Raw genomic sequence first — 24219 nt, 5'->3', positions numbered from 1 at the left:
GACGTTCGTGGTCAAGGGGAGAGTGTCTGGATGTGGACCCAGGTATCCCTTTATCGGAGGAGAGATGCTGGGCAGGCAGTGGCTGCGTGGGAGAGCATGGTGTATCCAGGGCACCGCCAGGAGATCCTCCCAAACTGAGCACTTAATGGCCTCAGGGAGAGGGGGTTAAGGGCCTCATCATCGCCATTTCCTTGGTGATTGTTTCATTGGTTTTAAAAGCTCCCATTCTCCCCATTGAAGCAAGTTTCTACTGATTTGCTCCCTGATAAGTGTTTGAAAAGTTCTTTGGATAGGTGGTGGGTGAGATGGGGTGGGTAGGGTCTCAGGTATGACTTGAATTTCGTCCAGCGCTCAGCCACTGCAGTCATTAGACAGACACACACCAGCTATCAGCCTGTGGAATTAGTCTATGCACCCAGATACCATCTGGGATCACATGGCACTCTGGGATTTGGGTAAAATTAGCTTGAGTTCTTCCAAAGCCCTCGCTAAGATTTCTGAGGGTCCTTGGGGGGATTTTGCTCCCATACACACCCTGCTTCCTGATACAGATTGTCCCTGACTTATGTTCAACTTAGGATTTTGGGCGTTTAGGGTGGTGTGAAAGTGATACTCATTCAGTAGGACCCATACTTTGTGAATTGTGATCTGTTTCCCAGGCCAGTGATAATGCGGTACAATCATCTCTTGGGATGTAGGGTGGCCACTGTGAGCCTTGGCTCCGTCAGCCACGTGATCACAGGAGTAAACAATCAATACACTTATAGCCATTCTGTACCCGTGTAAACTTTGTTTTTCACTTTCAGTACAGTAGTCAATAAATTACACGAGCTATTCAATACTATGTTATATAATAGACTTTGCGTTAGATGGTTTTGCCCAACTGTAGGCTAATGGAAGTGCCCTGAGTACGTGTACGGTGGGCAGGGCTAAGCTAGGATGTTCAGTGGGCCAGGTATAGTAGATGCGTGTTCCACTCACGGTATTTTCAACTTACAATGGGTTTGTTGGGACATGACACCATCATGAGTTGAAGAAGATCTATGTGATTCCAGGCGTACTGTCTCATCTCCATGGCATCAATCCCGAAATGAAACTTAGCCCTTCATCATTTTCCATTTGCACCTGTATTGATTAATGAATTACCTTTACCGAAGCACCTGAGGTCGTCGGGAGGGAATTAAAGAAAGATGGCTGCGGATTCCCTTGGCGGCAAATGAGCGGCTTCACGTGCAACAGGACCTTTCCTGGAAGAGCTTCGTGCCTCACTGCCCCTGGGGGTGTCTTTGCGCCCCATCACCCCACACCCACGCACTGGTTCCCCTCCTTCCTGCACTGCTCTCTTTCCTTTCCTGATGTCCAGGGGGAGAAGGGAGGCCTCTCCCAGCGTCCTGCGCAGCCCAGCAGCCTTCCCCGTCACCGCCTGACCCCTCGCCGATCACAGATCTTGGGTTTCACTCACTCTCTCTCCCAAGGAGCTTCTCCAGCCATTTACACACACACACACACACACACACACACACACACACACACACACACAGTTTCCTCTCAGAGGGGAATTCTGATGCCAGTTCTTAAGATAATGGATTTTTCACTTCCTTACATATACATATATATGTAGATGACAAAATAAAAGTCATTGTCCGTGGGGCCCCTGGGTGGTTCAGTCGGTTGAGCACCCACACCCAACTCTTGATTTCGGCTCGGGTTGTGATCTTGGGGTCGTGGGATCAAGCCCTACATCGGCCTCACAGCTTGGGATTCTTTTCCTCCGCCCCCGCCCCCGGCTCCCAAATAAATAAATAAATCTTTAAAAAAATCTTTGTCCCACTTGGAGGAGAATAGGATCTAATATGGGTGCCCTCAGTACAATGAGACATATTAAAAGGTACATAATCAAGGTTCAGAACAAGACATGCCTGTCACCCTTTGAGCCACTCTCCCACTGCCAGCTGGGTGCCGGGGCATTTGTGGTGCCTAAAAATGGCTGTGAGTTCTGGACTTACAAGCCTGCTTAGCGTTCTCCAGGGACCGTCCTGACCCGTGGCCTGGAAAGCACTGTGTCCTGGGCACTGGCAGAGGAGGACCGAGCAGAAAGGGCCGAGTGGAGCACCCCTCCATGCCGGAGGGAAAGGCTTACTGGTGCTGGGATCTGCGTGACAGCCGTCAACCAGTGCCCTCTGCCCATGCCGCTCAGAAGGCAGTGATCTCTCCATGGCAGGGCGTATGCTAACACCACCTGTCAGGGATGCCGGAGGAGGGCTTTGACATGGAGCACATGCGGGGATGAGAGGACTTCTCTGGTGCTTTGCGGGATCCACCTGTCCACGTTCTGGAAGTTTGGAAGAGTATGCATGAGGGAGCTGGAGATAACAGGGCATGCCGCTCCTGTGGACTGACACGCTTGCGTCAGTGCTGTGCTCCCAGGCTTGTCCTCTTGTAGTGTCAGTGCCCTGGCACAAGCCCTCAAACACTCACGTGTCCCCTGACTCCTAGGCAGCCAGAGCAGATGCCCCGGCAGCCCAGACAGTTGGCAGCTGAGGGAGTGAGCGTGCAGTCATCCTGGTGATTGTGCTGCAGGTGAGGACAGACAGGGTCCCCTGGCAGCAGAGGGCACCGTCCAGGAAACAGAAAGCTCTGGCTGCAATCTCACCACCTATCCTGGCACAGGCTGGAGTGGCAGAGCAGGACTGCAGAGGAAGGAGTAAGAATGGACAGGGAAGCGAAGAGAGGAGCTGGCACTCAGGCCCACGGTCACCCACTGCCAGCCCTGTTCACATCGTCTCGTGCTGGAGTCTCACCTTTGCATACTTGCCTGGTTAGACACACATACATATGCACACACACACACACACACACACACACACACACACACACACACTGACCCTGACTGCCCAGCCCCAGTGATTCAGTGATGGGAGGGGATGTGCCAACCTAACTCTCCATATTTCTTATTTTCCTTTAACAAGAAGATCCGTGGCCTCATTATCTTTTGACGGTTTTTATTTACTGACCTATCATGGACACCTACTAGGTGCCAGGTATTGGGAATACCAAGGAAGACATGAAAAAGAATACGCAGAGAAATAATCCCAGTAGGATTTGGAACATAGGTATTTGCAAAGCGCTCTATGAGCCCAGAGGATTTCTAGAGGAGGTGAACAGGTGGAGAAGGTGAAGGAAGGGCAGAGGGTGCAGCGGGAAAGCAAAGCCGGGGCATGGCCCCTCTGACGTGTGCAGTTGGCCCAGCAAGTCCTACCTGCTTTCTCTCTCCCACCCCATCTCTGCTGATAAAATGCATCTCAATTTCCGCACGCCCAGTTTCCATGGTTCCCACTGCCCATCAGTACGCCACGCTTTGTTCGACACCTTTAAACGGAGACTGATGTGGACGGCGCAGAGCTTGGAATTATCAAGAGGAATCCCAGAATACAAAATAGCACTAGGGGCTTATGATAGCTTTCTAAAAATTAAGTTCGTGTAATGATAAAGATGGAAGAGATCGTAAGGTTATGTAAATAAGGTGAAGTTTTGAGTTTAAAAGGACTTTTTGGTATTTTTCTGTGTGTCTAGATCTAAGTACACACACGTATATATGGACACACATACGTATATATGCACACATCTCTATGCACGCAGGTGCATACGTCTGTGTGTACAGATATGTATGCACACACGCACACACACACCTGAATGGAGGATCGGCACATTAAAGGTGGCAGGAATTTAGGGCTTTGCACTGGACTGACATCCATTAATGTTTGCTGGATTAGAGCAAACCTCTGCTGCGCCCATCCTGTTTTTTTATTGTTGACCATTGCTCTTAGCAGTTAATGTTTGAACCTGGCCATAAAGGAGTCAACAGCTGCTGACCTATGTCCAACATCCGAAGCGGAAGGAGCCCCCTATAAATCGGCCCACACTGGGCAGCCCCGCCAGCAGAGCTGCAGATCCGCTGTGGAGCGAGCCTTGACGCCACCATGAACTTCTCCGGCAAGTACCAGCTGCAGAGCCAGGAAAACTTTGAGGCCTTCATGAAGGCAGTTGGTGAGTGCTGGGCTGGACACCAAGGCTGGGGGTCATGGCCGTGAGGGTCATGGCGGTCTGCTGGCGGTGGTCAATCAGAGTCTCGACGCTGGGATGGAAGGAAAGTTTCAGGCTTTGCACGGACCACAGGCCATGTTCTGCACAGGACTTTTGTAGTCATTTGCAGCTTGCGCTTTTGCTCACTGGCCAAGGCCATTCCGTAGGCAATCTCTGCAGGCACCTCACTGGGTGACCTCCCTCATTCATTCATTCATTCATTCATTCATTCATTCTTCTAACAAATGTTGATTCAGGGCCAACAACACACTGAGCTCTGTGCTGGATGGGTACCAGAGAGACAGGCAACTTGGAAATGAGCCCCAATTCCAAGTCAGAGTTTAGAGAGAGAAAAAGAGAAGAGATAAATACAGTAAAGTATCCCGTCACGTGTACTGAGCACTGACTCACTACCAGGCACTGCGCTAAGCCCTTAATATGCAATATCCCATTGAACCCTCACCAAAAATCTCTGAGTTGGGTACTAATATTTTTCCCATTTCACAGTCAAGACAACTGAGGCCTAGAAAGGTTAAGTAATCCCGGCCAAGGTCACATAGGTAGGAAGCATTTGCGTTGGGATTTGAAGTGGATGTTGGTTCCAGAGACTCCACTTTACTCCTCTGTGCCCCCCAGAGTCCTGTGCAGAAGGATTGGGGCTCACGGGGGGCACGGATGGAAGGTTTGCTGGTGGTGAAGGTGAGCCTTGTCTGGGCCTTGGCGGATCAGCAAGTTGTTCCTAGGGGCAGGGGGAAGGGAGCGTGCTGCGGATGGAGGGAACCCTATGGGAAAGGGGCAATGTGACAAAGAAGGGGGCCAAGGGGGAAAGTGTGGGGAAGACAGCAAAGGTGGGGAGAGGAGGACCTTCAGGGCTAGCCGAGAGCTGGGCTCTTCTCCTGTAGCACGTCACACCACCTCTGTTCCAAACCCCTGACCTGGGCCGCAGGACCCTCTACCCCCGCTGCCAACGTGGACCTCACTTTGCTTAACGGTGTAGATGTGCCCTGAAATGTGTAAAGGTCTGTCCCAGGGCAAGGGACTCCCACCGCGTCTTCCTCAAGAGCCTCGACGGCAGAGGTCGAGGCGGGGACGGGTGGCCAGAGGCTTGCCGGGCATTGTCCTGGCTGGCCCGTGTTGTCCTGGCATTCATTGCTCCCTCTCTCACTCTCAGGAGGGACCTGGCCGGAACACAAACTGTGTGGTCACTCTGGGTGTGGAATGAAACACTGACACTCGGAGCAAAGTCTGGCGTGAGATAGGAGAGCGAGCGGGAACCAGGGCGTTCACTAGAGGAAAGGTGCTTCGGGACACAGGAGTGCCTTCTTTATAACCACCCCCCTCCCCAGTGAAATAGTGGGCTGCCAGGTCAGGCCGAGTCAGGCCACAGATCTTTCCTTTCAGAGGTCAAAGCCCATGTTGCTCACGGGACTCAGTCCGTGCCTCTGGCCTCTGCGGAGACACGGCAACTTCCTGTCTGACTCCACACCACAAAGTTTCTCTGTGACCACCGCCCTGCAGCTCCCACCTCTGCTCATCTCTGAACCTCAAATGATTTCCACCAGGTCTGCCTGAAGAACTCATCCAGAAGGGGAAGGACATCAAGGGGGTGTCGGAAATTGTGCAGAACGGGAAGCACTTCAAACTCACCATCACCACTGGGTCCAAAGTGATTCAAAATGAGTTCACCTTGGGGGAAGAGTGTGAGCTGGAGACCATGACTGGGGAGAAGGTCAAGGTAGGAGGTGCCCCCTCACACCACCCTCTGCTTCTGGAACTTTCCCTGGAACCTGGCCCCAGGGCTTCATCCTGCCAAGCTCCCACCTCACAGTTCCCACCATGGACACCTTATCTGTGACTCCCACTTCTGGGGTGGGAGCCAGAGAGACCAAGACAGCTCTAGGGAAGACACTCTAGGGAGGCCCTTCCTATTTCCCTGTGACTGTCTGTCTGGGTGCTCTGGCCCAAGAACCCAAGTTCTCTCACATGGAGGATGTGGGGGGACCAGGCACAGCTTCTCCCAGGCCCAGCAGTGGACAATCAGGAGTCCGTGAAAAACCCTAAACAGAGCTGTGACGTCATCCTTGAGCCCAAAGTAAACTGGCCTTGCTGAGCCCACAGCTGCTGGTCATGGGAAGAGACTTCTTGAAGGAGGTTCTTGAAGAACACCAGAAAACCAAGGCCTCAGGCAGGCCTTCACCCCAAGCGTCAGAGGTCACTGAGCCCCTGGCCTCAGCTACCTCATCTGTAAAATGGGTATAGCCACCCTTCCCTGACTGAAGGCAGTGGGCAGGGTGGCATCACTCCACTGGGCTATGGCTCAGGGTGTGCCCTGAGAGCTGGGTGTGCACTGTGAGAATGGCCAGGTGATGGCAGAGAGATCTAGGCAGTGGGGTGCCCCTCACTAGAGACTTTAGTTCCCCTGGGAAATTCCACACACCTAGCCTAGCCAACAAACAGAGCAGCTGTCTTCACCCCTCCCCCTCCAGGCAACTTTGTGCCTTGGCCTCAGCATGTTGGTCTTTTAACCTCTTCTGACAGCCTCTTATTTCTGCTTCTACACATATGACTTTACAGGTCAGGAAATCTGTGATACATTTTAGGAAGGAAATTCTTTTGATATGCCCGTAGTAAGGGGCAGGCCATCATGGGTTTTACCACAGGCCTCTTCCAAGTGTCCATCTTGGAGGCACATTTTTAACCCTGGCTAGGGTCTTCTGTTTCCTGTTGGGTTTCTACTGTCTCTTCCTGGATGCATAAAGCTTAAAAAAGAGACCACAATAGAAAATATAAATGTGCTGGAAGAAACATAAAGCAAAGCTAAATAGGTATTCTCCCAACCAGCCAGTATGTGGAACTTTGCTACTCCCTCCATCCATCAGCTTGGAGAACTGGGATTTTACCGATGTAATCTTGGTGCTTGCAGCTGAGGCCACTTAGGTGTCCTATGCTCATTTCTAGTTCATGTACCATAAATTAAAAGTTTGATTAAAGAAGCCCTGGCATTTTCTTTAGCTTTTAAATGCACCTCCTGCCTTTAGAGCTGGAGGACTGGGGGACCTGAGTGGCTTGGCTGTTGTCACCAGGACCCAGGCAAGGGAGCCAGTGTCACTGGCCAGGGTCCTGCTCCCTCCCCAGACTCTCCTCACAGCTCATCTCTTCTCTCCCCTGCAGGCTGTGGTCCAGATGGAAGGTGACAATAAACTGGTGACAACTTTCAAAGGCATCAAGTCTGTGACCGAACTCAATGGCGATGTGATCACCAATGTAAGTTGGCACTCTGAGCTGGTGGCTCCCAGTGCTTGAGGGGAAGGGACAGGTAAAGTGTGAGCAGCAGCTCCCCACCACCTTTCCTGTGCTCCACCTCGGCTACCACTTACTGAGGACCCAAGATGTACCAGGCAGTTTACACATATTAGCTCCATCTTCCCATCAACCCTGACTTTTCTAAGTGGGGAAACTGAGGCAACAAATAGCCAGGGAATGGCAGAACGAGGGTTCTTCTGAGCGGGGCCTGTCGCACAGGGCTGTCATCCACAGCTGCACACTGCACAATCCTACAGGGAGCTACTCCCACTATAGATGGTGTGGACTCGTGTACTTATTACCTTCTCGAAGCAGGTGCTCGTTAACCACCGACTTGTTGTTGTTTAACATTTATCCATCCATTTCCTTATTTATTTATCGGGGGTGGGTGGGGAGAGAGAGAGTGGGGAGAGTAGCAGAGGGAGAGGGAGAGACTCCCAAGCAGACTCCCCACTGAGTGCAGAGCCCAATGCACGACTTGATCCTGCAACCCCGAGATCATGACCCGAGCTGAAATGAAGAGGCAGACGCTCAACCGACGGAGCCACCCAGGTTCCCCAACCATCTTGTCCTAACAAAACTAGTAGAGTGTATTCGGATAGCGTTCCAACAGATAGAAGTACAGTATCTTGAGGAAGCGGTGTTCTTTATTTAATTCATCAAAGACCCCACAGATGTTGGCAGTGGCCCCCTGCTGGTGCTTCCCCACCTCTCTTGAGTCCTTTCAGGCTCTCCTTCCATCCCCACTTTCCAGGTCGGTGTTGACCACCCCAACTTCCCCCTCTTCCTGCTCTCCTCATCACTATCCCCCTTTCCGTACCTATATCCAAATAGGATGGGGTAAGAGAGGTGCTTGGTAGAAGGAGAAACAGGGTCCTGCAGAGCCACCAGCATGACCCACCTTTCTCAGTCTCCCTGGGTTGTAGCCATAAGACTCGCTCACACGTGTTTACAAGGAGAATCATATTCATAGCGATTTTACAGCAGCTTATAGGAGTGGCACACTCCACTTGTGCAATCATCCTTGCTGCCTGATTCGGCCATGTCCTGTCCCTGATTTGGGGGTGAATAGTACAGTGTTTCTCCTGCAATTCTTTGCCCCCATGATGTGCTTTGGGGAGTAACAGAAGGCAGAACACTACCCAAGGAGTCTGTCACACCCCTCCTTTTTCAAGTGGGAAAATCCCTCAACCAGGTAGGGTGTGAGGCTCACCAAGTAAACATGCGGTTTCCACCCTGCTGGGCACATTCACAGCAGAGCAAGAAGGCACCAGCAGGATGGAGGGAGATGAGCTGGTCCTGGACTCAGTCCTGGCCAAAGTCCTTTGATAGGCTTTTTTTTCTGCTTTGATATGCTTTTAATATTTCCCCAAATCTTCCCCTCAGCTGTGAGGCAGGCAGGATGAGGGATTTAATAAATAGGTTGACCTGTCCAAGGTCATCCAGCTAATGAGCTATAGAACCAGGGTTCAAACCTAGATCTTTTCATTCCATTCCATTGCTGCTGAAGCTAAGGGGCTCCTTTGGTACATAGTAGGCACTCAATGAAACTTGGAGAAAATTGGATTGGACTGGACTTCTTTGGATGGTCTTGTTCTCACAGCCATCGATATAGAAAGAAATTCACTAAAAGGCAGGACAACCCTTCACATGAGGAAGTGAAGTGACACAGACCTGGCATGGGATTTCAGAAAAGATTGCCCACCCTTCCTCTGATCTCACAGAAAACAGAGAAATCTTTGGGTTGTTTCATATGCTAGCATATTTGGGATGTTTTTATAGCCTTACTTACCTTTTACGATTCAACATTAGAACATTTTGTGATTTTTTTTTTTTTTTTTTTTGCTTTCAGACCATGACGTTGGGTGGCATTGTCTTCAAGAGAATCAGCAAGAGAATTTAAATAAGTCTGCACTTCATATTCTTTTACTGTGTAAAATTAGTGTAATAAAGTGAACTTTGTTTTAAAAAAAATCTTTTCTTCTCGATGGCTTGTCACTGATGGTGCTATTGGTATCAATGGGCCCTGATCACTCCCCAATTTTTGTAAATCTTGATGCCCTGCAAGTGTTCCATCCTGCTGGGTCAGGTCTGAAGGGTGATTCTCACCCTGAAAACAGACCCCAGGCTGCCCACGCAGGTGATCCTACAAGAAACAGGAGATGTGGCTGCATCTGTGAGGCAGCCCTGGAATGATCCTTCACAGGCAAGGAGCTGGAGCAAGACAGCGTGCTGGCTCCCTGTGGGGACAGAGAACGGCAATGCTGGGCAGGCAAAGGGGAGCTATGCCCACCAGTGTGGTCACAGCAGCCCCACTCACCAGGGGACATGAACAAAAAGAGCAGACCCTGACCCACCAAATGAATAATTTGCCCTCCTCGGAGAGGGCTGACCGAGGAGCTTAGCAGGAGGCACCAGAAGTGGACAGAGGAAGCTCAGGTGGAAACTCCCCCCATGCTATGGGCAGAGGCAGAATGTGGAAATAGGATTTCTCTGAACAGCACTTTGTATCAGGCTCTGGGAGCTGCTATAGATTGGGTCGCACCCCCCCCAACCCTAAAATTCACATGATATAGTCCTAACATCCAGGACCTCAGACTGTGACCTTATTTTGAAATAAAGACATTGCAAATATTATGAGGTAAGTTAAAATGAGGTCATACTGGAGTAAGGTGGGCCCCTAATCCCATATGGCTGGTGTCTTTATAAAAGGGAGACATTTGCAGATAGAGACACCCACACAGGGAGGACGCCATGTGAAGTTTGGAGTTCTGCTGCCACAAGGCAAGAATGTCCCAGAAGCTAGGAGAGAGACCTGGAACAGATCCTTCTCTACCTCTTCAGAGGGAGCATGGCCTTGGCCTCACCTTGATCTCAGACTTCTGGTCTCCAGAACTGTGAGATAATACATTTCTGTTGTTCAAGCTGCCCAGTCTGGGGTACTCTGTTATGGCAGCCCTAGCAAGCGGACAGGGTGCTTGTTCCCCATATCCAAAGAGCTGCCAAGCTCGGACATTTCTATCTTCACCATGTCTTTCAGCTCCCAGAACTATGCCAGCCCACAGAAAGTTCTCAACAAAGACACCTTAATCTGAATGAACCTGTCACTTTTCCCGCCACTGCTCTTCCCACTTCTGGAGCTGAAACCCCATTACTCATACTCGTTCCTTGGATGGTCTCACAGGCCTTATGGCATCTCCCTGCCCCTCTCTCTCACCTACCAGTCTCCACTAAAAGTCATCTTCCTTAAAAACAGCACTGATCATAACGCTTCCTACGTCATTGCCTAGCACACAAGAGTCAAACTCTCAAACCTTCACGTCTCTGTATCGGGGGTTGGGAAACTTTTTTTTTTTTTTTTTAAGATTTTATTTATTTATTTGACAGAGAGAGAGACAGCCAGCGAGAGAGGGAACACAAGCAGGGGGAGTGGGAGAGGAAGAAGCAGGCTCCTAGCGGAGGAGCCTGACGTGGGGCCTGATCCCAGAACGCCGGGATCACGCCCTGAGCCGAAGGCAGACACTTAACAACTGCGCCACCCAGGCGCCCCAGGGGTTGGGAAACTTCTGTAAAAAGCCAGAGAGTAAATATTTTCAGCGTTGTGGGCCACCCAGACTCTGTCACAAATCCCCAGTTCTGCTCTTAGAGCATGAAGCAGCCATAGGCAATACACCAAAAAATGCACATGGCTGTGTTCCAACAAAACTTTATTTATGGACACTGACATTTGAATGTCATAACATTTTCCTATGTCATAAAATAGTATTCTTCTTTTGTTGTTTTTTTTTTTTTCAGCCATTTAAACATAGACTACCATTCTTAGCTCACACACCATATAGAAACAGGTGGCAGCCGGATCTGACCCAGGCTCTATAGGCTGCTGTCCCTTGCTTGATACAGCCTGCCCCGCCCTATCTAGTTGCAACCCTTGCCTATAATATGCATTCCAATAAAACGTAACAACCTCTCATCCCCCCAGCAACTTAACTGCCACCTCCTTCAAGAAGGCTTCCTAAATTGGACCGCTGAAAGGGCTCTTTCCCTCTGGCATTTTACCAGCACGTCTATTGGATGAAATTCTCCCTGCCTTACACTGTACACAGTATTTGCCCTATGTTTTCCCTCCTTCTCCTGTGTGGAGTGGGGTCTTGGGGAAGAGGGAGGCCGTAACTTGGGGAACTAAGGCACCCTTAAGAAAAGAATTTCAGAGCTTCAGTAAGAACTCAGAGTTGGGAGATACAGGGGGGAAAATCCTATAGCACACTACTATATACCATTCACAAAAATAAATTCCAGATGAACTAAAGAGCTAAATGAATAAATGTGAAATATTAAAAATAGATATTGTAGATAAACAAGTATATATTGATGTATAGAAGACTTTTTTTTTTCCAAAATGTTATATATTTATTTGACAGAGAAAGAGACAGCAAGAGAGAGAACACAAACAGGGGGAGTGGGAGAGGGAGAAGCAGGCTTCCCACCGAGCAGGGAGCCCCAATGTGGGGCTTGATCCCAAGACCCCAGGATCACGATCTGAGCCCAAGGCAGACGCTCAAAGACTGAGCCACCCAGACACCCCTACAGAAGACCTCCTTAAACAAGGTGCAAAAACCATGAAGGAAAAGACTAATTCATATTACTACCTCAAAAATATAAAGTTTTGCATGAAAAGACACACTGTAAACAGAGCTTCAAAAAAAAAAAAAAAAGCAACAGGGGTGCCTGGATGGCTCAGTCGGTTAAGCATCTGCCTTCAGCTCAGGTCATGGTCCCAGGGTCCTGGGATCGAGCTCCGAGTTGGGCTCCCCGGGGAGCCTGCTTCTCCCTCTCCCTCTGCTGCTCCCGCTGCTTACGCTCTCTCTCTCTTTCTGTCTCAGATAAATACATAAAATCTTTTTTTAAAAAAAGCAACAAAGTGGAAGAAAATATTTGTGACTTACATAATAGAGGTTAATAGAATATAAAAACCAGTAAGAAGCCCAGCAAGTCAATGGGAACGTGGGGTGAGCACATTAATGGGCAACTTACAGTGTGACATAGGCTGAGTCTCAAAGTAATCAGGGAAGAGGGAGGTAAGATCAGAGAGATATCATTTTACAAATCAAACTAGTAAAAAGTAAAAGTATTGATAACATGGAGTGTTTGCAAGGCTGTGAGGAATGGCTCTCCCATCGCTGGTACAGATGTAAATTGTTACAGTCTGTGTGGAGCACCATTGAACAATACCCACTAATATTTTCAATGTGAATTCCCTAATGCCTAGCAATGCCGTTGCTGTATGTCTCCCTAGAGAAGTGTTTAAACACATATGAAAAAAAAAAAGCATATAAAGGTTACAATAACCAAAAACTGGAAGCAAATGCCGATAAGTAAGAAAAGGTTAGCTAATCTGTGGTATAGCCATACTTCAAAATAACCTGTGGTAGAGTAAATGAATGACGTAGCTCTGTAAGTACTGTCACAAAACTCTCTCTCAGACAAAGCTTTTTTTAAGAAAGCAAGTTTCTGAACAGTATCGCCTATAAAATATGTGAATTTCATTAAAATATGAAACAAAATTATTTATATAGATACACATGCATGTTTATGACCATGGATTGTTGGGATGCCGGATGGTAGCCATCCCCATCTGGTGCGGGAGGTCAAGAGAACTTTTTGCATTATTTATATTGAATTTTCTGCAAGGAACTACTTGTGTGGAACTATTTTTTTAAATGAGCCATGAATTTCTTTAGAAGTAGATGATTTAGAGTGAAAATATTGGGCTTGAGGGGCCTGAGTCGCTCTGTTGGTTGAGCGTCTGACTCTTGGTTTTGGCTCAGGTTGTGATGTCAGGGTGGAGAGATCAAGCCCCAACCTCCCTCCCCTGTCCAGGCTCCATGCTCAGCGTAGAGTCTGCTTCAGATTCTCTCTCTCCCTCTTCCTTTGCCTCTCCCCACCCACCGCTCCCGCATGTGTGTGCTCTCTCTCTCCCTCTAAAACAAAACAAAACAAAACAAAACAAAACAAAACAAAAACAAAAACACTGGGCTTGAAGACATGGTTCTAATTAGCTATCCCTGATTTTGGACCATAGTTTTCTCATCTGGAAACTGGGCAACACAATACCTCTTCTTGTGGCTTTGGTAAGGGACAGATGAATTGATGCACATGGGGGTGCCAGGGTGGCTCAGTCAGTTAAGTGTCTGCCTTAGGCTCAGGTCATGATCCCAGGGTCCTGAGATCAAGTCCCGGGTCAGGCTCCCTGCTCAGTGGGGAATCTGCTTCTCCCTCTCCCTATGTCTGACACTCCCCCTGCTTGTGCTCTCTCTCCCTCTCTGTCAAATAAATAAATGAATAAAATCTTTAAAAAAAATGATGCATGTGCCATCCAAACAAGGCATGTCATTACTGCCCCTTGGATTCCTGAGAGAACTGCAGTGGGGTCTGACCCCCAGACCATTAGCAGCAGCTCTCTTGTGCCCAGGGAAGCATCCGTGTGCAGATGAAGAGGCACAGAGAGGAAAGAGGTTTTCTAGGACCATGCAGCTGATGAGCTGCACAGGAGGAGGAATGTAGTAGAAACAAGGTCTCTTCAACCAAGCCTCTCGGGATCTGACAAAATTCCCAAAGCCGCCTCCTAACTGAGATTTTCCCCGGGAACAAGTCTTGCTTTTGAAGGGGTTATGTGTTTATGCCCAAAAAGAAAGTTAATTTTATGCTGAATTTGGATTTTGTACAGTTGCCCAGGAAACTCTGGGTCTGAAGTCAACTTTAAATAAATTGAATAAACAGCTGTTGATGGTATCAGCTATTTTCGACTTGACCCCTCTCCCCTCCTGACCCTGTCCCCTCCTCTCCACTTGTCCTGTGGGCATTCCAACAACGGAGCACACTCTGTACAACCCATGAGTGCTGATTGACTTGTAAAGAGCCAGTTTGGGCATCTATATTCATGCAAACGTAGACTTTTCCAGTTATCTTCTTTTTTCAAAACTGATTCCCATTAGGGTAAAGAAAGCGATTTGGGGGGTAGGGTGTTGAACTTAATCTATATTCGATCTTCAAAGTACTTTTCCTATATATACTCGAGGCACATTGACCACCCCATGATATTCTGGGATTTCATGGAGTAAACATGGGGTAAACATGGAGATATAAAATTAAATGTATCTTCTCCACACAACCTGGCCTCTTTCAGTCAAATCGGAGCATAGTACTAAGCTCTATGATCCCCAGGAGACTTGCTATCTAGGGGAGTGGAGATCAACCCATAATCCATAATGGCGACAGCAGGATCCATGCTGTGATCCTGGGGGGTACAAGCTCCAAACATTTCAGCTGACTCTCAAAGCATTCAATGATATTTGCCTGGCCAGGAGGCATGGTATAAATGGAGACTTGGCAAAAGATGAGGCAGAGAAAGGATACACAGTCTCTGTCTTGAGCTCACTGAGCCCTGGAGCCATCAGAGAGCCACGCAACAGGAGCTGAATCCTGGACAGGCAGAGAGGGATCAGGAAAGGAAAGAGGGGTTGCTATGGGGAATAACACTCCACCTCTCGATCCTTCTGCCTTCCCAACTGGGGCCTTCCATTGGCTGAACAAGAAAGCAGAGATCAGCCTTCTGAGAGCTGGCAGAGAGGGGTGGGGGACGAGTTCACGCCAGAGTTACCGAACACATGCGCTGGCCAGAGTTACCGAACACATGCGGTGTGCTGTGCTTCTCTGAGACTGATGAGGTGCTCCTGGTCAACCTGAGATTGGGTGATGTGTATGTAATGCAGGGCCAGGAGTAGGCAAGGGAGTTTCCAGAAGTACTGTTTATCCCGTGCAACTGTGCACACCTCGGACCAAGAGCTTGCACCTCTGACTGTCGTAATGGCCATTCTCTCTGCTGTGTGCCCCAACCTACTGATTCCCTCCTGCATCCTTTAAAGAAGCAAACCCTGAACGAGTGGCCCAAGCCGTGGCTATATCTGGCCCTAAATACATGGTCTGTCAATACACTCATTGGTGGTGCCGTGAGTGAGTGGCTTAATCTGAAGGAGAGTAACCAGAGGTCTTAGATTTGTTAGGCATGGCCCAGAGGGGTACAGGCTGCAGAATGCAGATTTCACTCCAGTCCAAGTAAAGATTTCTTTAATGCTGTTTTTAACTATTCATTCTGTTACTTTCATGTAGCAAACCCCATTTTTATAAATTGCCAACACCACAAATTAAGGTGTTCTTCTCAAGTTGAGCCGATTGCCCTGGTATAAATATTCTCACCCTGGCCAATGTCAAGCTATTAATGTGATGTTGCCGACTGCAGAGTTTGGAAGAGAAGTGCACAGTCAGCTCGCAAGAGCTGGCCACCCCCTGCTGCTCCTGTTTACCCTTCACCTTCACTTTCTCTGTAGGGGAAGGGATCCTTGACAGAAGCAAGGCTGGAGTGCCCATGGAGCGCTTAGGATGGGCCAGACACCGTTCAATGGGCTTTCACATTTTATTTATTTATTTTTAAGATTTTATTTATTTGACAGAGAGAGGGAGGGGCTGGCAGAGGGAGATGGAGAAGCAGGCTCCCCCTGCAGAGCAGGGAGCCCAGGACCCTGGGATCACAACCTGAGCTGAAGGCAGTCGTCCAACCAACTGAGCCACCCAGGCGCCTGGGCTTTCATTTTTTTTTTTTTTAAGATTTTATTTATTTATTTGACAGAGAGAGAGACAGCCAGCGAGAGAGGGAACACAAGTGGGGGGAGTGGGAGAGGAAGAAGCAGGCTCCCAGTGGAGGAATCCAATGTGGGGCTCGATCCCAGGACTCCGGGATCACGCCCTAAGCCGAAGGCAGATGCTTAACGACTGAGCCACCCAGGCGCCCCTGGGTTTTCACATTTTAAAAGCTTAATTCTCACAGCACATCTGTGTGGTAGGTAGAAATGAAGAAACGGGCCTGGGTGAATTCACCAGTCCCAGGTTATATAGCTGACCTTAGGAGAGCTGAGATAGGAACTTCACTGGTCTCAGTGTCCCCAGTCTTAAAGAGTATACTATTCTCTAAAACTGCATTGTCTAATACAGCAGCCAGGAGCCACATTGGTTATTTAAACTGAAATTAAATCAATTTAAAATTCAGTTCCTCACTCATACTAGACACATTTCAAGAGCTTGAATAGTTCCATGTTGCTAGTGGATACTATATTCAACAACAGAGACACAATATATTTTCATCATCACAGAAAGTTCTGTTGGCGCTACTCTAAACAGACTGTCAGAAAGAAAGAAGCCACACATACTTGCTTGGAAATACAGATGATTTAAAGGCCTTTGTTGACTGCTGTATCATAAAAACTCAAAATATGCAGTTTTATGTCTCTTCTGCTCTGAAATAAGCAAATTCATTCACTTATCCATTCATTCAACACACATTAACTGAGCACCTACTGTGTTCCAAGACCTAGGCTAGGTTCTGGGGCTAAAAAGATAAATAAAGGGACACGACTCCTGCTCACAATCCGATGGAGGAGGCAGACATGTAAAAAGGCAATTATAACGCCATGAGGAGATTGTTCTGGTGTGGGGTCTGAAGGTGATATGAGAGACTCAGACAGGCAGCCAGGAGAACCTAAGGCATTCGGGAAACTTCAGAGAAAGGATGATTTCCCAACTGGATATTGAAAGATGAATAGGAGTTGACAGGTTTCAGATACTTTAGATAGAACATTTCAGAATTCAAAGAGAGGGAGCGCCTGGGTGGCACAGTCGTTAAGCGTCTGCCTTCGGCTCAGGGCGTGATCCTGGCGTTCAGGGATCGAGCCCCACATCAGGCTCCTCCGCTGAGAGCCTGCTTCTTCCTCTCCCACTCCCCTGTTGTGTTCCCTCTCTCGCTGGCTGTCACATAAATAAATAAAATCTTAAAAAAAAAAAAAATTCAAAGAGAGTCCCTAGGAGAACATGAGTCACTCAGGGACCCGTGAGTGAGTGGGTTTGACTGGTGTCTAGGATGCAATGGAGGTGAGTGACTAGAGCAGAAGTCAGGTGTTCTTGGGCAGTCTGCTGAGGGACAGATGTGGGGGAGGGGACAAGGGAAAGAAAAAGAGTTTCATTTTGGATGTATTGAGTGTGGTGTGCCTGGAGAACATTCGAGAGAGCATGTGGGGCTGGAGCTCAAGAGCAAGGCTGGGAATATAGAGTTAAGAATATCAGCCTCAAGGTGGTGATTAAACCAAGAGCCTGGCTGGGCTCATGCAGGGAGTGTGTGCAGAGTGAGATGAGAATGAGCCAAGAATGACCAGAAGGAACAAACCCAACCCCAGGAAACACCGACATATCAGGGACAGGTAGAGAAACGGGGTTAGGGAAGAAGATGGAGAAATCACATCAGAGGATCATCACAAGGAAGTGATATCCAGAAATCAAGGGCTGGGAGTGTCAACTGATGCAGAGAAGCCAAATAACATATGGACTAAAAGCCACCCGCCAGAGTTGACCTTGTATGAGCCATGTTAGCGGAGCTCAGGAAGCCAGCCTGCAGTGGGTTCAGGAAGAAATGGAAAGTGAAGAAAGGCAGATAATAACTATGAGAGACAAGTCCTTTAAAAAAAAATACTCAGCTCTGAAGATTATGATCAAAGAATCCTCAGCATGTTTGTTGATGAAGAAGGCAGTGGATGGAGGAGGAAGGCAGTGGATGGAGGAATGTCAAGGATCCAGGGTGGAGAGGGCATTACAGGTGGAGCAAGGCCCGAGGATATCAGAGGGAAAGGGGTCCAGAGCACAGGTGGAGAGTTAGCTTTGTGGGAAGAGAGGGGCTCCCTTTCCACTGGTGTGAGAAGGAGGGAAAGAGGGTCAAGCACAGACAAGATGTGCATGAATGTGGGAAGAGGATTGAGGGCGTCCCATCTTCTGACCTCTGTTTCTCTATGAAGCAGGAGATGAGCTTCTGCTGAAAGCAGAACACTAGAGGACAGGAGTGAAGCCTAAAATAGCTACTGGGCAAAAGGGAGAGAGAGCCAACGAGGGGCACATGAAACACTTCCGGGCTGCACCCAAAGGCCAGCTGAGGTTGGCAAGGAGTCTGTAGAAGTGCCTGTGTTCAGAGAGGTACTGTTCTCCCTGGCATCTCCAGGAGCAACAGAGGGAAAACAAAGCAGCTGAATGAATCTAGGGTTGGGACTCTGCAGGGCAGGAAGAGAGAATGGACAGAAAGGAAGGAGGGCTGATGAACTGGCTTATCTGGAAGGAAGTAAACACAGGAGGAGGGTGAAACACTACAGTATATATGATATCATCTAGTAATCTGGGGTGGAGAAAAAAAGACAGAGAGGTGAAAAGGTAGGAAGCAATGACCAGAAAGTTAGACATCAAAAATGGAGAAATTATAACCAGGAGAGAGTATTAATGGAGAAACTGGAAAGACATCTGTCATTGAGTAAATTAAGAATCTGTGAAGCAAGAGGATTAGATGACTTTTGTAAGTGGACATTGAAGGCACCAAATTTGAAGCAGAGGGGATGGAAAATAAGACCATGAATATGGGAGAATAACCAGCAGAATGGCAGAGGACAGTGACAAAGAAAGGAAGAGGCTTGGAGGAAGGTTTTACAGGAGGGCAGGAGAGTGATCATTTAAATGTGCACTGGGTTTCTAGGAGAATGCTGGTGCCATCTCTAGGCCTGTTAGTATGAAGGCATGGAAGACTGTCAGTCTCCCTATGACAGCTTCTAGAGAAGGTGGTATCCTTGAAGAGCTGAATGCCAGGTATGAGTATCTGCAAAGAGGTAGCACACTGACCAACTTTGGGCCAGTTTTTGACATGTTTGCAGAGCCACTGGAGAGGTTAAGAGGGAGGCAGCAGGTGGTTCTGAGGATGAAGGGGGGGATGGAGGAGCTAACACTTTAGGCAGAGATGATAAATATGGGGTTTGGGGGGATCACTTGAAGATGGTAGCTAGAGCTCTGGAGTCAAGGGTGGCCCAGATGGTATGGAAGACTTGGTGACACCCCCAAATGGAGAGCTTTACTCCAGGATTCCCCTAAAATATTGGTGAGAATTTTAGAACTCCAGAAGATAACAGGACAACTAGATTGGCTGATTCCAAGAACCTCACTCTTGGGTGAAAACCTCCCAGGACATGGTGGCAAGTTGAACACGTCCCCAAGGAGATATTAACCTAGGCTTATGGAGTCCGGATTAGACATTCCTCCTGATGAGAAGAGCAGAGGTCCCAGGGCATAGGCAGTGAAAGAAATTAAGCAAGGGAAATCATAATTATTCCCTACTAAGAACAGAAATTTCCTGGAGGCCTATGATGATGTCTGAGCTGGTAAAGACCATTCAGGCACATGTAACCAAATAAAACTCCCAAAACCCAATTCTGCTAAACCCAAGACCATCAGGTGTGTGTGTTTCCAAGTTTCTCCCTCAGCTTCATCCTGCTAAGACTTCAATCTGGTTGGCCAACAGCCAGGAAAATCTTAGATATTGTGCTAAGTGGCACCCACATCTCGGGGAATCAAGGCTTGGCAGTGAGGGTGGGGGAAGCAGATTTCTAGGTGTTTTAGAAATACTTTCCGAACAATACTTAGAATCCCGACCTTAAACTGAGGCCTCAAATGGCTAGGGCAAAGCTCCACCTCTTTCTGCATATTCACCTCATTCTCATATTTACTAAGAGGTTTTGGTTCTCTGAGTAGAACCTAAATGGCCCAAACACAGCCCCTTCTTCGTAATTCCACGCTAACTGGACATCACCCATCCTCGTCATGAGTATTCAGACCAGGAGTAAGACCAGCAGTGCCAGAGACACGCACAGATAGCTGAGCAGCCCCCTGAGACTCCAGGCACCTGCCACACTCAGCTCAAATGTCATCTCCTCCATGACACCCTCCCCAATGCACACACACCCCCACACCCACATACCAGACACATGCCCTCCACTGCACCTCCCATATACTTTACCATTGCATTTATTATACTGGGCTTTAATGGTTTGCATTTTGCCTCCCCAGCTACATTTGAAGCTTCTTTACCCCTAAGGCCGTCCACCCAGTAAAGATTCGTAGGACAAGTTGGGCTAGGCTGGGCTGGGATAGAGTTCAATTGAATTGAACTGAGTTTAAATGAACCAAAATGAACTGAGGAACACAGAACAGTACATTCCCACAGCAACAAGAGTGCACATCATCCCCTCTTCCTCATCCAGGGTCTTCTGAGAAACCCACTACCTCCAGAATGTCTCCCCGCTTCCCCAGCCACGGTGCGCCCCCGCCCCCCCACAGGTCCTCATTACTTCTTATGGAACAGAGCCGGGGCTGGCTCATTGCTGGGCTCGGCCATGACCTGCATGGGCTGGTTGCTCAGGGCAGCCTCGCGCATCTTGTGGTACATGAACTCGTTCTGGCGGAACATGCGCAGCTCCATCTCCGTCTGCACCCGCATGGCCTGTGGGACACAGATACACCATAAGCAGTGATGACAGGTCGCCGGAATATATTGGCTTCTGACCTACCCTGGTCCTCTTGCAAAGGGCAGACAACAGAGTAAATGGCTCCCAGTCACTGAGATTCAGCTGTATCCACTCACAGGACACACAGACACACACACTCATACACACACACACACACACTCATCCTCTAGGGGCCTAATGTCCTGGGAGTGGGCTCGGTTTGTTGGGGAGAGGGAGTCAGACCCCTGAGAGAGTAGCTCGAGGGATTGTTCTCAGCAGAGAATGTTCGTTTGCAGTAACTGACAAATGGGGACCTAGATTTGAACCCTAGATCCTGCACATAGGTCCCAACGAACATTGTGGGACGTTAGGCAAGTGACAATCCCTTCAGGGCTCAGTTTCCTCACACATGAAGTTGGTGAGATTCCTTCATACTTCACAATGGACCAGGAAGTTTATAGTATGTGACATACAGAAAAGCCCCCACGCTCCCGTATTTCTATTCAAGAAATATTTCTTAGGCTGAGGACAGAGCAGTGAATAAGAGAACAAAGGCTCTGCCTTTGTCAAGCTTAATATACTAGGCATAAAGTTAGTCTTCTCAGACATTTTATGACACCAAAGTCTGTCCCTTTCCCTGTACCATACTGCCTGAGGACAGTCCTTTGAACCCTGTCACCCTCAAATAAACCAGCCCTTCAAAGCACAAAGGAAACTAGCAATTATTAAGAGCATGCCATTTGCTAGGCACTGTTCTGAGTGCTTTTCACACATTAACTCACGGAGCCCTTATCACAACCCTATCCCTTTACTCCATTTTACTGATGAGGAGACTGAGGCCCACACATGCCACGTTTGCGCTCACACAGCTGGACTTCAATCCCAGCAGCGTGCTCCCTGGGCCTGTGTTCCCAGCTCCACTCTACGCAGCATGTCTTCCAACGTACGTGGCTGCACGCACACTGCTGGGTAGGCCTTCTCTGTTCACGCCTGGAGCATCTCGGGCTTCAAACCTCACCTTTGCCATCCACTCGTTATGTGACTGTGGACAGGCTAGGCCCCTTCCCGGGGCGTCAGTGTGCTCAGCTATAAAACAAGGGGAGCGGACTAAAGCATTTCTGAATCCCCTTCTGGTCCAGTGGGCAGTCTATGGACTTTCCAAAAGCAGAGTCCAGAACCCAGTTCCCATCTGTAGAGAGAGCTCAGACCAGAAGAGGTGAGCCCTGAGATGCTACTTGCCTCTAAGTCCTTGGTGATCGGGTGGGAGGGTCCGTGCGTCACCAGGAGGATGGCGTAGGCTTTGCAGATCATCCCGTGCCCCACCTCAATGTTACCAGCATGCCAGTTGGTCAGCCCTGCCCGCATCACGGCCATGCCCAGTTGGGCATTGTTGGGATGGTAGAGCTTCCTGTGCGGACACAGCACATAATTGTCACAGATAATCCCAACCTTCCTTACATCTGCACAGCATCTGACCACTTACCAAGTACCCTCATTGACGTGGTCCATCTGCTCTCCCACAAGTGCTGTGAGGCATCCGCAGCCCATGGGGCAGGACTGAGCCACAGAGAAGGGGAGGAGCTACCAAACACCCCACATGGTGAGGCTGTGGGAGCTGAGACTCTGCCCGGGGCCATGAAGCCAAGTCCTCCTGGGCAAAAGAGTCAGGACTCTGCACCAGAGTACAGGAAGCGGGGAGCTCTCGGGGACACCCCAGCCCTCTTCCTGGAAAGTAGAAGTTCAGGGAAATAAAAAGAACTTGAATATCCTTCTTGGGACAGAACTGTATTCTCACCTCCTTGGCACCCTCCTAAGAGAGCTTCCTTTTAGCATATTGTATCATTTTCCTGGCTTTTGTTTATGAGTAATATTTGCTCAAAAAAGGGAACCTGCTTGTGCCAACTTACTCATTTGGCCAAAGATACAAAGTCACATGCCAGCGTGGACATGGAAGGCAAAAGAAGACATTGGCAGAGGGAAGGCAAGGGCTTTGCATTTTATAATCTGTAAGCAAGGATGGCTAATACCTCTTTTATTCATTCATTCATTGATTCATTTATTTATTTATTTTTAAATAAAAGGTTGCCTGTGCTGACTGCTAGGGGGACAAACTTTCTGAAGCACTTAAAATCCAGAGGGACTTAGCCTGAAGAAAACCAAAAGCAGAAGATGCTGCCCAAGTGATAGATGAGATGGAGGGTTTGGGAAAGACCAGGGATGACAGATAGGTTTCATCGCAGGTACCAGCCCTGATGATTTGTTCATTACTACTCAGAGCACCGCAGTAGAAAGGCTCAGTCGTAAAGATAAGGCGGACCAGCATCCACTACCGATGCCTGCTGTGGGTTACAGGAGGGAGAGGACGCAGCGTGTGTGCTGTCTGTTTGGCAGCCCTGGAACAGACACACTGCAGGACACTTTCTGAGACCCAGCACGGCTACCTACATATAGCCGTCCACCATCCTCCTGGCGTAGTATGAGGCCTCCTCAAAGGCCTGGAGGTAGGAGAGGACCTCGGACACGGTGCTCAGCATCCGCAGCGTGTAGAGGTTGGTGTCGGCAAACACTGGCTCCTGCTTCTGCAGGCACTCCCGGCACAATTTCACAACCTGGAGGAGACACAGGCTCTGTCCATTACCGCCTCACTCACACAGGGGACCATCACCATGACACTGACGCTCATTCTTTTAAGGTTGAGGACATTGCTGACAGGGGTGGAAAAGCACCGGTTTGTGATCTGAATAGTTAAACGGTCCTATTTGGCTACAGTGTAGGGATGAAGAGGGTAACGGTGGGAGATGGGCTGACGTGGCAAAGTGAGGCGTTCTCATAATCAGCAAGTAGCAGAGAGTTACGAAAGGGAGAGACTTATTGATTGATTCTCACAATGCAGTGACATAGGTACTACTAACATTCCCATTTTGCCAGATAAGGAAACTGAAGCACAGAGAAGGTAAGTACTTTGCCAAAGTCACACAGGTAGTAAAACATGGAGCAAGAATTCCAACTAAGCAGTTGTGCTTTATCTTAAGCACCATTCCTGTGATTCTCCACCCTAGTTGCGCTCTAGAATTACCTGGAGACCTTTTTAAAAACAGCGGCGTCTGGGCCGTACCCCAGACCAAGTGCAAGCAAGTATGTGGGGGAGGGAGCCTGGCATCTGTACCTGGGTGGTCCTTATGCACAGTGCGGTTGGACAATCATTCCCCCATGGAAATGTTCTAGATGAGCCGGTAGAGAGGTGGGTCCCAGGAGGCTGGGAGAACCACTGGGAGGATGTCGCATTGGTTCTGGTGAGGAATAAGACGGGCCTGACCCCAGTCAGCCTGGAGTCAGACTTTCCTGACTGATTTACGTGTCCACACAAGCTTCGGTTGCCCCTACAAAGTCAGATGGTCTCTAGATTTTAGTTTCTCATGGT

At 48.8% G+C, this 24219-nt stretch overlaps 2 protein-coding genes across 3 annotated transcripts in view; one reads left to right on the top strand and one right to left on the bottom strand.

Annotated features, from left to right (window-relative positions):
• Positions 1 to 3864: 3864 nt before the first annotated feature.
• On the top strand, positions 3865 to 9338 carry FABP1 (fatty acid binding protein 1). Its single transcript, XM_026481110.4, has 4 exons — positions 3865 to 4047; positions 5646 to 5818; positions 7255 to 7347; positions 9239 to 9338. Exons 1-4 carry the CDS (start codon positions 3981 to 3983, stop codon positions 9287 to 9289), a joined length of 384 nt encoding a protein of 127 aa, XP_026336895.1. The 5' UTR covers positions 3865 to 3980; the 3' UTR covers positions 9290 to 9338.
• A 3725-nt stretch (positions 9339 to 13063) lies between these two features.
• SMYD1 (SET and MYND domain containing 1) overlaps positions 13064 to 24219 on the bottom strand; it is a 44475-nt gene continuing 33319 nt past the window's right edge. For both annotated transcript variants that reach the window (XM_026481124.4, XM_026481134.4), the window contains 3 exons: positions 23244 to 23407; positions 22038 to 22206; positions 13064 to 20794 (listed from right to left, as the gene is read on the bottom strand). In XM_026481124.4, coding sequence (XP_026336909.1) covers positions 20639 to 20794; positions 22038 to 22206; positions 23244 to 23407 — 489 coding nt within the window. In that variant the 3' untranslated portion in view covers positions 13064 to 20638. The remainder of the gene's footprint in view (positions 20795 to 22037; positions 22207 to 23243; positions 23408 to 24219) is intronic.

The sequence above is a fragment of the Ursus arctos genome, unplaced genomic scaffold, assembly GCF_023065955.2.
Source record: "Ursus arctos isolate Adak ecotype North America unplaced genomic scaffold, UrsArc2.0 scaffold_8, whole genome shotgun sequence".
In the NCBI taxonomy this organism is placed as follows: domain Eukaryota; kingdom Metazoa; phylum Chordata; class Mammalia; order Carnivora; family Ursidae; genus Ursus; species Ursus arctos.
This window is presented reverse-complemented; position numbering and strand designations above follow the sequence as displayed.